The sequence below is a fragment of the Coregonus clupeaformis genome, chromosome 28 (assembly GCF_020615455.1).
Source record: "Coregonus clupeaformis isolate EN_2021a chromosome 28, ASM2061545v1, whole genome shotgun sequence".
Classification (NCBI taxonomy): domain Eukaryota; kingdom Metazoa; phylum Chordata; class Actinopteri; order Salmoniformes; family Salmonidae; genus Coregonus; species Coregonus clupeaformis.
In genome coordinates, this window is record NC_059219.1 from 17439624 (window position 1) to 17455764 (window position 16141).

At 43.1% G+C, this 16141-nt stretch overlaps 1 protein-coding gene across 1 annotated transcript in view; it reads right to left on the reverse strand.

Moving 5' to 3' along the window:
- Positions 1-16141, reverse strand: part of LOC121543033 (activating signal cointegrator 1 complex subunit 3) — a 160326-nt gene that overhangs the window by 118250 nt on the left and 25935 nt on the right. The window contains exons 7-9 of the mRNA XM_041852716.2: positions 5466-5673; positions 4558-4693; positions 3380-3505 (exon numbers count right to left, since the gene is read on the reverse strand). Coding sequence (XP_041708650.2) covers positions 3380-3505; positions 4558-4693; positions 5466-5673 — 470 coding nt within the window. The remainder of the gene's footprint in view (positions 1-3379; positions 3506-4557; positions 4694-5465; positions 5674-16141) is intronic.

A 16141-nucleotide genomic window follows, 5' to 3' on the forward strand; every position in this document is an offset into this window, starting at 1 on the left:
TTCCAATAGTATGTGTTTTCTTTCAAATACTACTGAATAATATCAAATACTCTTCGCGCAAAAGACCGTGCCTGCCTTGAGTGGGACGCGCATGCGTGTGCATGTGTGTATACAACTATGTTTTTCCCCTCCATTCAGGCACTTGGGCAACCCTTCCTCTCAAATGCCTGGTCCCTTGGAGCACTTACTGTTTGATGTGCCAGGAGGCTCTTAAAAGCGAGACTTGAAGATGCAGGTAATAGCCAAGGCTACTGAACCCTGGGCTAGGGGTGAAGCCAGGGTTGGAGATGGGGCTGGGGTTAAGGAAGGAGACAGGCCCTGAGGTATCAATCACTAAGTGTGGGATAGGGCCGGGATGATACCAGTACGCCAATACTTTTTCCATGGCAAAAATGAAAACACTACAGCAGACCAAATTCTTTGCTGTATGTAAAATATTGTGTGCTATAGCTTGGAAAACAACATACAGTAATGATGTCTGTTTCCAACATTAGGGCTGATTTCCTAAAGAAGTTAAATCCGCTTAGTGTTTTGTGTCCTTGCCTCGATACTGGTATCGTCCCAGCCCTAGTGTGGGAGAGAGCTTTTTGAAAGTGATACTCTCATACCCAATCCCAGCCCGCTTCATAAAGTACCCTCTTTGGAATAGCTGAATGGGTGTAAAAGCAAAAGAGCCAAAACTCCACTTAGCCCACTAGAGGAAGCTAGTGATTGATTGGGGATTGAGTGTGACACTGACATGTTTCCAAGGAAAAAAACACTATAGATATGAACATTTACACATTTAGCATTTAAGAAAGCCTAATGAAGATAATGAGTGACAGGCAGGGAGACAAACACCTGAGCCAGCGTCACACACACCACAGAAATAACAACAACCACACATGCATGACCAATCCTTCTCTTAATCAATTTGTCTCAGCCTGCGATCACACACACATACACACAGTATGCCTGTCATCTTGAGTGACAGACAGGTTAAGTGAAGTGAACAATTCCAGGAGTACTCTTCAAATATGACAAAATATGTTCCAAGGTTAAAACATATCCAGTCATCTTCAGATATGATGCCATGTTTTGGGCACATTCAGGGGAGTCACACGAGCCAGTTAATTCCACACTGAGGATTCTACCCAAAATCTATTCAAGTTTGAATGTAGTGCATTTCACAACAAACTATTTCTAAACATCCCACCATGATCCCATACAGAATGACTCCAGAAGTCTAGATGAAGAACCAGAAGAAAAGACAGTGATGTGATTGAACTGAAGCCAACTGACAACTCCTCTGCACTCCCATCTCCCAAATGGCTGGGTGGGGATTGGCTCACCCGTCTGTCAGTCCGGCCCAGTGACCCCTGCTATTGGCTCAGAGCAGATTTGTAAGCCTGTCACTCAGCCTGTCAGTCAGAGAGGAGAGGCCATTGTGGCTCTAGACAGCTGGCTGAGAACTACAGCACTTCCATTAAGACTCAACATCACTCACTGCCCATTATGGCTCCAGACCGCTCCCAGTCGCTGGAATATGGACACCGGGGAGTGAAACTGAGCACACCCTGGCTGGCACTCACACAGTCACACGAATACCCTTTACAGACAGACTTTACGGTATGTTGCCTGTAAAAATATATTTTTTTTTACCATATTCTTGCCGGGATAAGCCTTTTATATCTCCCGTGCACATGCCGGCAAGTTTAGCAGTGGGAGTAGCCGTGGGCCGATGTGGGTGGATGTCTATTATAATATATCCATTGAATATACACCATCACAAAGAAATCCATTATTAATTGGTTTTAGGCAGATCCTAAGAAACATTATAAGACTAATACAATTTATTTTCAAAATAATAGAATGGCATATTTTGAGTTTATGTTACTGGTCTGTGCAGCCTACATGGCTGCAGCATGCACATGAAATCAATAGTTATTTTGTTCATTAAACAGACAAGACACACGTAGGCTACCCTGATCACAGTCAACACACATTTTATAGTAGGCTAAGAATATAGGCTCAAAAAGTTCTACAGCTGTACCACTGAGAGCATATTGACTGGCTGTATCACTGCTTGGTATGGCAATAGCACCGCCTTCAATCGCATGGTGCTACAGAGGGTGGTGCAGACAGCCCAGTACATCACTGGGGCCGAGCTCCCTGCCATCCAGGACCTCTATATCAGGCGGTGTGAAAGGAAGGCCCGGAAAATCGTTAAAAGACTCCAACCACCCAAGCCATAGACTGTTCCCTCTGCTTCCGCACGGCAAGCGGTACCGGTGCATCAAGTCTTACACCAACAGGCACCTGAACAGCTTCTATCCCCACGCCATAAGACTGCTAAATACTGTAGCTAACAAAATAGCTACACGGACTATCTGAGTTGACCCTTGTACTTTATTCTTATAGTCTCTATGCACACTCACAGGGGCCTACACACTTATGCACACTCAAACACACTCACTCCATAATTGACTTACACACATATAATATGCACATACATTTATACTGACTCCCATACAATCATGATATACGCTGCTGCTACTCTGTTTATCAAATTTCTGATGCCTAGTCACCTTACCCCTATACCTGCACTACCTACCTCAGTCACACCCATTGCTGATAGGTGTATAAAATCGAGCACAGAGCCATGCAATCTCGATAGACAAACAAGCAGGGAGAAATGCCGTTTTAAAGCTAATTTCCTGCAATTCTACACATTTTGCCATGACTTACGCCGTGTTAATATGATATGAGTGACTAACAAAATCAATGGGGGGGCCCCCTGGAGGTCAGGGCCCCTGGGCACGTGTACTGCATGCCCGGACGGTATTTGGCCATGATTACTACAAGTTGAGATAGCTGGCTAGACTTATATCGCTTATGCCTGGAACCTGCCATGGAAAGGGAAGACCAGGGCTAAATGTAACACGTCAGGTGTAACAGGTAGGCCTACATTATATTCACAGTACGTGATCCTGGGTTGGCTGAGTGTCAGTGGAACATTTTTGGGGGACATTCAAGTCATCAATGTGTTGCTATAACTAGCAACAAGATAGCCTAATGTTTAAACTTTAGAGTTTGTGATGCAATAGGGTAAACGCAGATGGGCAAGCCTCAGACTATTTATTTATAGCCACTACGCTGCATCAGGTGGGCTACATCATGTGATAATGCTAATTGCTAAATAGTAGGGCCGGGACAATACCAGTATGGCAATATTTTATCCATGGCAAAAATGAAAACACGAAGCAGACAAAAACTATTTGGTCCTTTAAAACCGTCTGTATGTAAAAATCTGTGATGTGTAGTATGCTGTGATATGTGCTTTTGTCAGTTTATATTTTAGGCTAGTACATTATATCACCCCCCCCATTGGGTGTCTTACCTCGTCCAGTTCAGAGATGTAGATGGGTTTCTCCTCAAAGCTGATGGGCATGGGATCACTAGGAGGAATCTCCACCTCTTCATACATCTTATTGTTCTCCCTCTTTATCCCGTCTGGTAACATCAGCTGAACACAACACAACCACATCCCAAACATTAACTACGCACCACATTACACAAAGTACATTTCCACCCCAATCTATATATTACAAGCTGCACTACATAATATTGAACATATTACAATACACATAGTAAAACATCAACAAACACTGCCTCAACTTGAAAATAAACACATTCAAAACATTGCAAAAGTCATGTTCAGATTTGAAAATGTATCAACTTTCCAGTGAACATTATTTCCTCTACCCCACCTGCTCCTACTGAACTGAGGACTAAAGAAAATAGTAAATAGTGAGTGAAAAAGCAGCACGAATGAAAAATTGTAAAGCAGTGGCTTGTGGGTAATATGGTGGGTGCTGGTATGTAATAAGGGAACAGACTGCCGTGAAGGATGGTGGGTAAACAAAGAACTGAAAAGTGTGTGTGTGTGTGTGTGTGCGCACGTGTCTGTGTGTGTGTGTGTGTGTGTGTGTGTGTGTCTGTGTGTGTGTGTGTGTGTGTGTGTGTGTCTGTGTGTGTGTGTGTGTGTGTGTGAGTGTGTGTGTGTGTGTGTGTGTGTGTGTGTGTGTGTGTGTGTGGAGTGTGTGTGTGTGTGTGAGTGTGTGTGTGTGTGTGTGTGTGTGTGTGTGTGTGTGTGTGTGTGTGTGTGTGTGAGTGTGTGAGTGTGTGTGTGTGAGTGTGTGAGTGTGTGCACGCGGGTGTGTACTCTATCCACTTCCTCCCTGTCACTATGAATAAGAAATGTAAGTAATACAAACTAATACAAACTGTTCATTTTGCCCATTAATACAGGTGGGCAGGATTTGAAAATGTCTTATAGTCTTGTTATAGTCATTGTTTATTTGGATAGAACATGATGGTCTAGCGGTCAAGCGTATAGGGCGTAGATTTGGTATTGGGCAGTACAGGGCTTTGTCCCAAACGGCACCCTATTCCCTCATCCCTACATAGTGCACTACTTTTGACCAGAGCCCTATGGAGCCTGCTCAAAGGTAGTGCATTATATAAGGAATAGGGTGTAATTTGTGACGCACCTCTGATCATCCCCACGTACTGTACCTTGGCTCCCCCTACAAAGGCGGAGGTCTTGGTGGCCTCGGCGTAGCAGTCATAGACGTTGGGGTATCGGATGCGTTCGTACACCCTCTCTCTGCTCAGCACTGGAGACCGCCGTGCTGTTAGCAGGGCCTGCTCTCTGGAGAAACAGAACCAGGACCACACACACAACCATTCATCAACCACAACACAGCCATAATACAACCATGATCTGACAAAACCATTAATCAACCACAACACAGCCATAATACAACCATGATCTGACACAACCATTAATCAACAACAACACAACCATAATACAACCGTGACACAACAATAACAAAACCGGGATCAAACACAACACTATATACATAAAACCCATAAAAAAAAGAAAAGTATTTCAACACAAAACACACATCCACATGAACAGCAGAACAGCCATAGTTACACCTGCTTAATGTGTGGTTGGTTGTGATTGGGGATGGATACTAGAGTTGAGAGCTGTTAGACAGGAGAGGTGTGGAGATGTGAGGCGCTGCAGTAATAATATTCTCTGCTAACGTAACGTGGCTTTTTACCTCTCTGCTAATCTCTTCCCTCACACTCTGCCGGATTTGGACCGGCTAAGTTTTTAATTAAACAGATCACTGCGCTGCTTTTTTATCAGCTGAAATTAAACTTTCAGAAAAAATGTGACCAGGAGCAGTGTTTTTTAATTTTTTTACCTGCAGCCGAGCAGCGATGAAAAATGCAGAAGGGTGTTTCCATTTGGAAAGAAGAGATCACAGGGGGAGATATAGAAAAAGAAATAGAGCAGAGAGAGAAGGGAAAATGGAAGAGAGAGAGGGAAAGAGAGAGGCAGAGAGAAAGAGATGGGAAGAGAGAGAAGAGCTAGAGAGCGAGCAAGCGAGAGACGGAGTGTGGTGGTTCACCTCTGAGCTCTCATCTCCTTGGGGTCAAAGTAGAGGTCGGAGGAGGATTCGGTGTCGTCCCAGCGTCTCTCCCCCCTCTTCCTCTCCCTCTTCTCCTCTCTCCGGTGGAGCTTCATCATTTCTTTCTCCTTCCCTGACTGGATAGTCACCTGACAGCCGTACGTGGGCTTGCTGCTCCCCTCTCCTCCACTTCCTTTACGACTACCATCTAAACACAAGAATAATACACAGAGACATCAATAAAAGGTTATAAACCGACAGGTCGCAAAGAAACAGTTGGGTCATCATTCATACATTCAATGTTTCTTTGAGCTAGGCTGCTATGTTGTCTTGTGTAATTGAGCGCTTATAATATGGTAACTAAGCATGGAATAGCATGTAGTACACACTTTGCCACCACCTATACTATAGCGCCTATACTATAGCGCCTATACTATAGCGCCAATACTATAGCGCCAATACTATAGCGCCTATATTATAGCGCCAATACTATAGCGCCTATACTATAGCGCCAATACTATAGCGCCAATACTATAGCGCCAATACTATAGCGCCAATACTATAGCGCCTATACTATAGCGCCTATACTATAGCGCCTATACTATAGCTGTAGGTCTAGGTGAAGTCACCCCACTGTCTACTCTTCAGCTGTGCTGTTTCTCAGACATGGTTGCTAGACTGGTCAATAGTTAATGGTGCGACCCGAGCTGCGATGCAACAGGACTGACAAGTGGCTGTGTGTGTTTTTCCAGACTGTAATAACCATATCTGTTCAGATTCTGGTAGCCACCAGGTGGAAAGGACGATTTCTAACCCCAGGACCTCAGTATTAATTCATATTGTAACGTGTGTGTGTGTGTGTGTGTGTGTGTGTGTGTGTGTGTGTGTGTGTGTGTGTGTGTGTGTGTGTGTGTGTGTGTGTGTGTGTGTATGTATGTATGTATGTATGTATGTATGTATGTATGTATGTATGTATCCTTTACTTAACCCTGCATGGATTAGGGCCCACATGAGACCCCCAGCTTGTTGTTGAGCAGGGAGAGGGGGCATCACAGGAGCAAAATAAACCCTAACAGCATAAAAGTACAAGTGACGTAAATGAGTAAAAGTGAGTAAAATCCATAACTTCAACAGTGTGTGTGTGTGTGTGTGTGTGTGTGTGTGTGTGTGTACTAGGGTTATCCAGAGAATCTACCAAATTACTTCGAGAAAATTGCAAGAAATGACCAGTATCCCGGTATTCCTGTTCAAACCAGAAGTGCTATTTAAAAGCATATAATACCAGAGAAAAAAAACAGACATGATTATACCACTGTAAATGGAGAAATATACACATTAATCTAACGTTTTAATCAACTCAAAGTTCTCTCAAAGTCACCACACTTTCATTGATGTAGCCTAGTTTTAAAGGACAATTTAACCCAGGTAACCCAGCGGTTTGTTGTTTTAGGTAGTCCATAGTAGACACATTCACAAAAAATGGTGTTTCAAAACAATGTCGGAGTCTAGATATCTAGCTTTGAATGTCCTGATCAGTCCTGATGTTCCCAACTGCCCATTTGAGTAAATTCGTACAACTCCCCAAATTCCCCTCTAACTGGATTGAGTGGGAGGTGTGTGGGTTGAACTTGGTTCAACACATAGGTGTCAAAAGTGCTTCAAATATAAGACAGTTGAGATTATTTCACAGAAAATAATAATGTTCCTTGAGTTGTCAGAGTTTAGTGTGACGAAAAGTAGCTAACAGCCATGCTCTGTGCTCTTTCATGTCTTGCCATTGAGCAGAGCAGCCCAAGCGGAGCTGTTGCTATATTTACAGACATCCAGATCCGCCATGAGCAGAGATCATGCACAGCGAGCACGGAGCGAGTGACAGACCGAGAGGAGCAGCTAATGGATTTAATAACGGAGGAAGATATTTCTAATTTCGGGTTTTGGGCAAAAGCAATTGGGCCTGGGTAGGGTAGGGCCTGAACGTCGCAGGCATGGGTAGGGCTCGGGCAGGGCCCTAGTAAACATCAAAGCAAATCATTTGAATTACACATCCACCGATGGTTAAACAGCCCGAGAGAGTCAGCTAGCATGTGCTGCTTTCTGGGAATCACTGGCAAAGAAGATCAGGGTGGAAGTGCAAAGTCTCGCATGGTGACGTAATTTGATTCTTTGACAGACGGGGTGTTTCGATATCTATGATGCAACCGTATGCTAAATAATGATATTTTTATGATATTTCGAGACCGTATGCATGGTGGACTGACTAGAAATACACATGAAATGGGTTTAGGGTAAAATTCCCCTTTAAGGCAGCCTAGGCACAATGAGCACTTTTGGCCGACTGGTGAAATATTATGAGGTCCAGTGAAAATGACATTTGTTTTAGCCTACCTCAGCATTTTCTCTCCCCTTGCACCTGGCTATTGGGGGGATTTGGGAAGGTTGTGGCTGTTTTTACTTCATTATAGCTTATTGTGGTGAGTGTCACAGGGAACATCAGATTCTACGCTAAACAAACAGGCCTAGGCTAGCGGAGATTCAGCACCATGGATAGCGCAGTTAATCAACCGCCTTCAAATCTGACCAAAAGCGTGTGCCCGCTTTTGTAAGCATAACATCGTGAAACAATGGTGCAAATGTCGATTTCATCAAGCGCTTTTGTGGACACATTATCTGCCGTTTTGTGATTAGCAACCGTTTATATTTAAGCCTCTGCCAGTGCCACGTTAGTAGAGATTTGAATGTGAGATGGAGATTGAGATTGGGTATTGTGTACCGTAACGGGGTCGAGAGGTCATGTGTAGCATGCACATATAGAAAGCAATTACATTTATAGAAGCCATGCAGCCCAAGGAATGTTTTCTATTGGGGACTTTATGAGTAAATATGGTAGGCTGCTAGCGTTGTGATGACTGGTTTAATGTAGGAACGAAGCCAGAGAGTTGATACGTCGCACGTGCATATTTAGTATTTTTGCATCTCAGCTTATTTACCCTTCACTTTCTCGGCATATACTCTCACCAGTTGTGATAGGTTGAGGGATTCTTGGGGAGGGTAGGCTATGGCAATTTTTTGTGTGCTGATCTGTATAGCCTGTAGGCCTACTTGCTGTTTGCAATGGAATGGTAGGAGAACACAGCACGCAGCACTTTGTATTTATGGTGACTTTGTGTAAGTAAATAGGCCTACGGTAGGCTACAACAGCACACACACACTGAGCGCTGATGATTGGTCATGCAGATAACAGAGCAGAGAAGGCCGCAGAGAAGCCAGATTTAAACATTGCATATCATTTAACAGTTCCAATTCACTTCATGCTGTTCATAGAAATAATGTATTATAATGTAGCGGTTTCTCGCCATTATTTATTCCCGGAAACGAGAACGGGGAGAACGTGGCACAACGAGGGTTAAAGCCCCCAGAAACCGCCTCCCTGACTGAGTCAAAACAGTTCAATAGAAGACAGAATTGCTCTTGAAAACAGATGAGATCTGATGATTGTCCTGAGGCCTCGGCTGATTGTCTGAATGATCTTATCTTTATCTCCTCTAACGGCTCTACCTGCTGCACCTCACCCTCCCTCCCCCCCTCCTCTTGCCCCATTACTTCACTCCCCCTCCTCCCTCTCTTCACTCCAACATTCCCTCATTCTTGATGCACCTATTCCACTAGCCTAACCTATACCTCCCTTCACTATCCCTCCCTCTCTCATCAACTCCTGCTACGTCTCTCAGATCCAACAGTAATTGCCACCAGAACTCATGCAATTTTTTATTTATTTTCAAGGTACGACTAGGGCTAGCATAATTACTGTATAACCGCATAACTGACAGTTAAGAGTCCATGTAACGACCGAAAAGTACTATTATTATTACTATTATTGTTATTATATACACTACCAGTCAAAGGTTTGGACACACCTACTCATTCAAGGGTTTAACTTTATTTTTTCATTGTAGAATAATAGTGAAGACATCAAAACTATGAAATAACACATATGGAATCATGTAGTAACCAAAAAAGTGTTAAATCAAAATATATTTTATATTTGAGATTCTTCAAATAGCCACCCTTTGCCTTCATGACAGCTTTGCACACTCTTGGCATTCTCTCAACCAGCTTCACCTGGAATGCTTTTCCAACAGTCTTGAAGGAGTTCCCACATATGCTGAGCACTTGTTGGCTGCTTTTCCTTCACTCTGCCGTCCGACTCATCCCAAACCATCTCAATTGGGATGAGGTCGGGGGATTGTGGAGGCCAGGTTATCTGATGCAGCACTCCATCACTCCCCTTCTTAGTAAAATAGCCCTTACACAGCCTGGAGGTGTGTTGGGTCATTGTCCTGTTGAAAAACAAATGATAGTCCCACTAAGCCCAAACCAGATGGGATGGCGTATCGCTGCAGAATGCTGTGGTAGCCATGCTGGTTAAGTGTACCTTGAATTCTAGCCACCCATTGCCTTAACAACGTGATTAAACTTTGCTGCTCCTTGCTGAAACAAGCAAATTAGTATTCAGTTGCCTAGGCAACGCCCCCCACAATGCAGCAGCAGCAGCAGCAGACACAGAAAATAGAATGAATAGAACATGCTTGGAACCTCTAAACCTGGCAATTTGACTGGTAAACTCATGGGTAGCCTACACTCGCAATAGTCCAAGACGATATTCACGTAATAATTAGGAATTTCCCTCACCCACGCCCACAAATTGGGGAAAACAAATATTATTTCCCATTGACCCCCATAAAAAAGAGACAACTTCGTTGTCAATGCCAAAAAGCTGCTGTGTTGTTCAATGCACATGTAATCAAGTCAAAAATCCCAACCTACGGTTCACAATGCTCCCACGTAGGGAAATAGAGCCTGTGAGAAGAGCCCTGTGGCTTCAGGCTATTTGGTGTGGGAGAGTAGGAAATGTAGGGACCCGGTGTCCAAGTAAGCTACACGTAGCTAAGCGTGTGGAACACATTTCATCACAGGTAAGACATTTAACTTGTTTAGTATAGTCTGTTTAACTCCACTCACTACATGTAGCTGTATAGTCTTTTTGTTTGTATTGTTGGTCTTGGCTAGCTTAATGTTCCTGTCTGCAGCTAGCTAACACTCACTCAGGTGGCTGCTAGCACCATCATGAAAAGGGGCATTAGGGAAGCCCTACAATATTACGATTTTCTAAGTAGTGAGAACGCTCGGGAGCAGGCAATGTTGAAAAGTAATCTTTAGACGTGGTACTTTTTGTAAATGTACACTGAACAAACGCAAAGTGTAAAGTGTTGGTCCCATGTTTCATGAGCTGAAATAAAAGATCCCAGAAATGTTCCATGCGCACAAAAAATGTATTTCTCTTAAATGTTGTGCACAAATTTGTTTACATCCCTGTTAGTGAGCATTTCCCCTTTACCAACATAATCTATCCACCTGACAGGTGTGGCATATCAAGAAGCTGATTAAATGTCATGATCATTACATAGGTACACCTTGTGATGGGGACAATAAAAGGCCACTCTAAAATGTGCAGTTTTGTCACACAACACAATGCCACAGATTTGAGGGAGCGTGCAATTGGCATGCTGACTGCAAGAATGTCCACAAGAGCTGTTGCCAGATAATGTAATGTTAAGTTCTCTACCATAAGCCGCCTCCAAAGCCTTTTTAGAGAATTTGGCAGTACGTCCAACCGGCCTCACAACCGCAGACCACGTGTTACCATACCAGCCCAGGACCTCCACATCTGGCTTCTTCACCTGCAGGTTCGTCTGAGACCAGCCACCCAGAGAGCTGATGAAACTGTGGGTTTGCACAACTGAAGACACTGTCAGAAACAGTCTCAGCGAAGCTCATCTGCGTGCTCGTCGTCCTCACCAGGGTCTTGACCTGACTGCAGTTCCGCGTCGTAACCAACTTCAGTGGGCAAATGCTCACCTTTGATGGCCACTGGCATGCTGGAGAAGTGTGCTCTTCACGGACGAATCCCAGTTTCAACTGTACCGGGCAGATGGGAGATGGCGTGTATTTTGTCGTGTGGGCGAGCGGTTTGCTGATGTCAACGTTGTAAACAGAGTGTCCCATGGTGGCGGAGGGGTTATGGTATGGGCAGGCATAAGCTATGGACAACAAACACAATTGCATTTTATCGGTGGCAATTTGAATGCACAGAGATACCGTGACGAGATCCTGAGGCCCATTGCCGTGCCATTCATCCGTTCGCCATCACCTCATGTTTTAGATGATGCACGGCCCCATGTCGCAAGGATCTGCACACAATTCCCGGAAACTGAAAATGTCCCAGTTCTTCCATGGCCTGCATACTCACCAGACATGTCACCCATTGAGCAAGTTTGGGATACTCTGGATCGACAGCGTGTTCCAGTTCCCGCCAATAACCAGCAACTTCGAACAGCCATTGAAAAGGAGTGGGACAACATTCCACAATCAACAGCCTGATTAACTCTACGCGAAGGAGATGTCGTGCTGCATGAGGCAAATGGTGGTCACACCAGATACTGACTGGTATTCTGATCCACGCCCCTACTTTTTTTTTTAAGGTATCTGTGACCAACAGATGCATATCTGTATTCCCAGTGTGAAATCCATAGATTAGGGCCTAATGATTTCCTTATATGAACTGTAACTCTTTGAAATTGTTGCGTTGATATTTTTTTCAGTGTAGTTTTGTAACTGACTAAATTTTGTTTGAAAAACATGACGTTTTTGCTGTGAGACAAATGGGGTAACAGGTTGTTTTCCCCACAGGCGGGAAGGACCGTGACGTTTTATCTATTTAATACCGACTGGGACTATGGCTACCTTCTATTGTGATGCAATAATGTCCATGGTAATATAGAATTGCATTCAAATTACGTGAACTGATGTGGCTTATGCAATGCAATGTATTTTTTGTAATGTCAGTTGAGTTGAATCAACAAATCACAGCACACATTTGAGCACATATTTTACTTTCTGCTTATGGGTACACTCCCAATGGCAGCCATTCCACCCATTATGCCATCATTGACTTGAATGGGGATGCCCGTTCTATGAATTCTATTTCAATTCCAGCACATGCAGTGAGGACTGGAGGAGAAAATGTGCTTCACATTTTTTTATATATTATGATGACAGTAATTTTGCTGGCCAATTACCATTACCTAAAATTCCAATTTACAATTTTCCTCAAACATAGCCTACACAGAATCAGACATGCACAGAAACAGACATAAAAAGTAATTTACATGCACACAAGAGGCGCTACTTTCACTGGGGACATGACCCCCCGCCCACAACACACATTTTAAGAGCGTCTGCTAAATAATGTAAATGTAAATGTAAAATGGTATTTTAGGACCGCGGATACCACAGAGCATGTGGACAGGCTGTGTGAAGGCAAAGCTTCTGAAAGGCTGGCTTAATAGGATCAGCACGGTGCTGCGGTCTGCAGCTGCTCTCTGTGTGTTGAGCTTTTTCTCAGAGTTGTAAAAGCAAGCAGAGCAGAAACTGGCTACTCTTTATTTGGCTGATGTAGCTGGCAAGGTAACTGCTGCTTGACTTAACAGAAAAAAAAGTGCTGAGCTAGTAGTGTAACTGACATGTAACGTTAGTTAATGTTTCATCCCCTCTCGACTGAAGTTCTGTCTGAAGAGAATGAACTAGCTAGCTAATAGCTACCACAGCCAGTTCAGCTCTAGCAATCTGTAAGGTAGCAGTATCTAACAGCTGTTGTGTGTATGGACATTTTTTGTAGCCTTTCCGTTTCAACAGAAGTAAATTAACTTGGCTAGTTTTCTCTAGTTGATGTACCATTACAGCTAGCCAAAAGTTGGCTAACGTTAGCTAGCTAGCTCACTAACGTTAGCTATTAATTTTGTCTCAATCACACTAGACCGGAATCAAACGATGAAACCAGTGGCCAAATGATTGAAGACCGATATGTTCACATTTTTTGACAGTACAATGTGAGTTTTTATTAGAGTCAGTATAGCAATGTAACGTTATTGATCTGTCAGTTTCCCTAGCTAATTCCCTACTTTTCACACTGACACTGTATAAACAGCTCTACAGGCTACACTGTCATGGTGCACAGTCAGTACAACACTATGCTCATCATGTCTTAGCAGGATCAGATGGTGACAGGTGTCCCAGCAGGGTCAGACAGCCAGGGAAGACCAGTCTACGGAGCTCAGGTGAATTTTGCAGTATATTATAAGAATCAGTGAATGGATAGAAAGTTCCATCTTGAGTTTATGGTTAGGCTACAGTCTGGGATCTGGGAATAATGGTCATTTCAATGATTGAACTACAGATTCTATTCTTGGAAAATATTATGTATAAATGCACACCAAGGTAATTTTTTGTCATGCCTTATCTGAGCAGGATCAGATGGTGACAGGGGTCTCAGCAGGGTCAGGCAACCAGGGAAGACCAGATTGAAACTATTTTAAGGCAGTCTGACAAACCTTTAAAGTTGATTTCCAACCTGTATGAAGGGTTGAGAGGCTTTTCCCGAAGACACAAACCATGTCAAACAAAATTGTTAGGAAGACCTGGGAGAAACTATTGATGATTTACATTTACATTTTAGTCATTTAGCAGATGCTCTTATCCAGAGCGACTTACAGGAGCAATTAGGGTTAAGTGCCTTGCTCAAGGGCACATTTACGTCATGATGGATACAGATATGTTTGAATGCCCAGTCATATTCATATAATCTCAGACATTAATTACATCCATAGAACACATTCAGAAATGTAATTCCTCTGCTGGAGGTGTAAAACACAAAAGGGGACATATTTGCATATGTTATGATCTTGTGAAGGCTAGCTGGATTCTGGCAAAGAGTATTCTCCCTTCTCCCGGTTTTTGTTTGCTTGTAAATGTTGATACTGGAGACTTATCAGAAGAAACTGTCTAACCTAGCATTTATAGCAGCTAAGAAATGCATTGCCATTAATTGGCAGGTTGGTTTTCCCCCTGCAATGTCACAATGGATGGCAGAAATGTCAAGTTATGTATCACTAGATTTGATTTATTACAAGATTAAGGGTATACTGTGCAACTTTCATAAATTCTGGGAGCTTTATATGGAATACTGTATGACAAAAGGGGTCTGTATTGAAAACATGCACACGACACACCTGTCTTATTTGTGCCTATCTCAGTGGACTAATCCACTGAGGAGGCTGCGAGGATGCCACGGTCCAAGAATATGGGTATTGTGGCTCAGATGCACAAGGCAAGTCTCTCTCCAGAATGCGCTCTCTCCCGCCATTGTGGTTATTCATTGTTTCATAACTTCATTGTGTGCATTGTTTTCTGTGTCTATCAATTCCCCATTACATATATCACCAGTAGTAGACTACATTTAGCATGAATTCCCATAATTTCTCATCTGCAATGTTTATTTGGTTACGGTAATACAGTCAATATATTATTTTACAGTAATTTACCGTTCTCATTGTCGGAGTGGACATGTGTTTTGCAGAACTCAAAACCTATGCTACACTTGTGAGAAACAGGTTTTAGTTTATTTCATTCCATTTACGAGTTTTGTCAATTTATTCATTGTCTTTTGTTTGAAACGCTCCTGTCAATGTTGAGTAAGGACGCGCACCTGATTACGCAAATAGAGGTAGGACTAGTCTACCTGGCCTGCGTGCAAATGAAGGCCTATAAAATGTGCCCATTTGGGGATTTCTGATTGTCTTAATTCACCACCACTAATGGAGATGTGGAGCTTCTCAAATAAATGTTTCTTCACCTCAAACAGCAAGTAAACAAAGTCTGTTTTTAGAATCAATTGAGAAGGACAATAGTTCCTCAAAGTATTTGAACAATATTTCCAGCTTTCTCCCTTTCGATAACCACTTGGCATGAAGGGGAAAATGTAATGCTCTGATCCAGTGGAAACGTCAAAAAATACCTGATTACTTCTTATCCCTTGCACAAATAGCCTACTGCTGTGTCTGTCCCAAACAGAAAAATACACGTTAAAACATTTCGACCAATCGATTGGTCAAAAGAAAAGACTACTCTTGGTCGACCAACAGTGGCGGCTCCTGAAAAAATTCTCAGGAGGGGCAATTTTTCTGATGATTTAGGTGACCTACACACATTTTAAAAAAGATATGTCCAGCAACAACATGAAGACAGGGGCAGCATATAAGTCAATACCAGAAGCATTTATTGACTGATCTGGGGAGATGGATTCCAGTTTCTGTGACAGATTATAAATAATCTCTGATGCCTTTGTTATATTAGCTTTTGGTTGAATGTACTGTCGTAGTAAATATATAATGTTATAGCTTGGTCTGACTAAAATCTTGTGCATGACCCATTTTGTGTTGGGCGTTTGTTTTCAATCAATGCTGTTCCTATCCTATAACAATGGACAAAAGAGTCCTATCTTGTCAGCCTTGTCAGCAGGTGGCCAAGGACAACACCCACGCCATAGGTCTCTCAGTTCTTCCAACTCACGAGTTCTTGCTCTGAGGACACACACACACACACACACACACACACACACATCACTGATAACACACACACACACACACATCATCACTGTTAAACACACACACACACACAAAAATCCCCTCTCTTTAGGCTGAACATTTGAAGACAGAGAACCCGACTCAGAGCCAATGCAACAGTGGAGGGGACCTCGCCCAACTCATCAGGACCAATCAGAA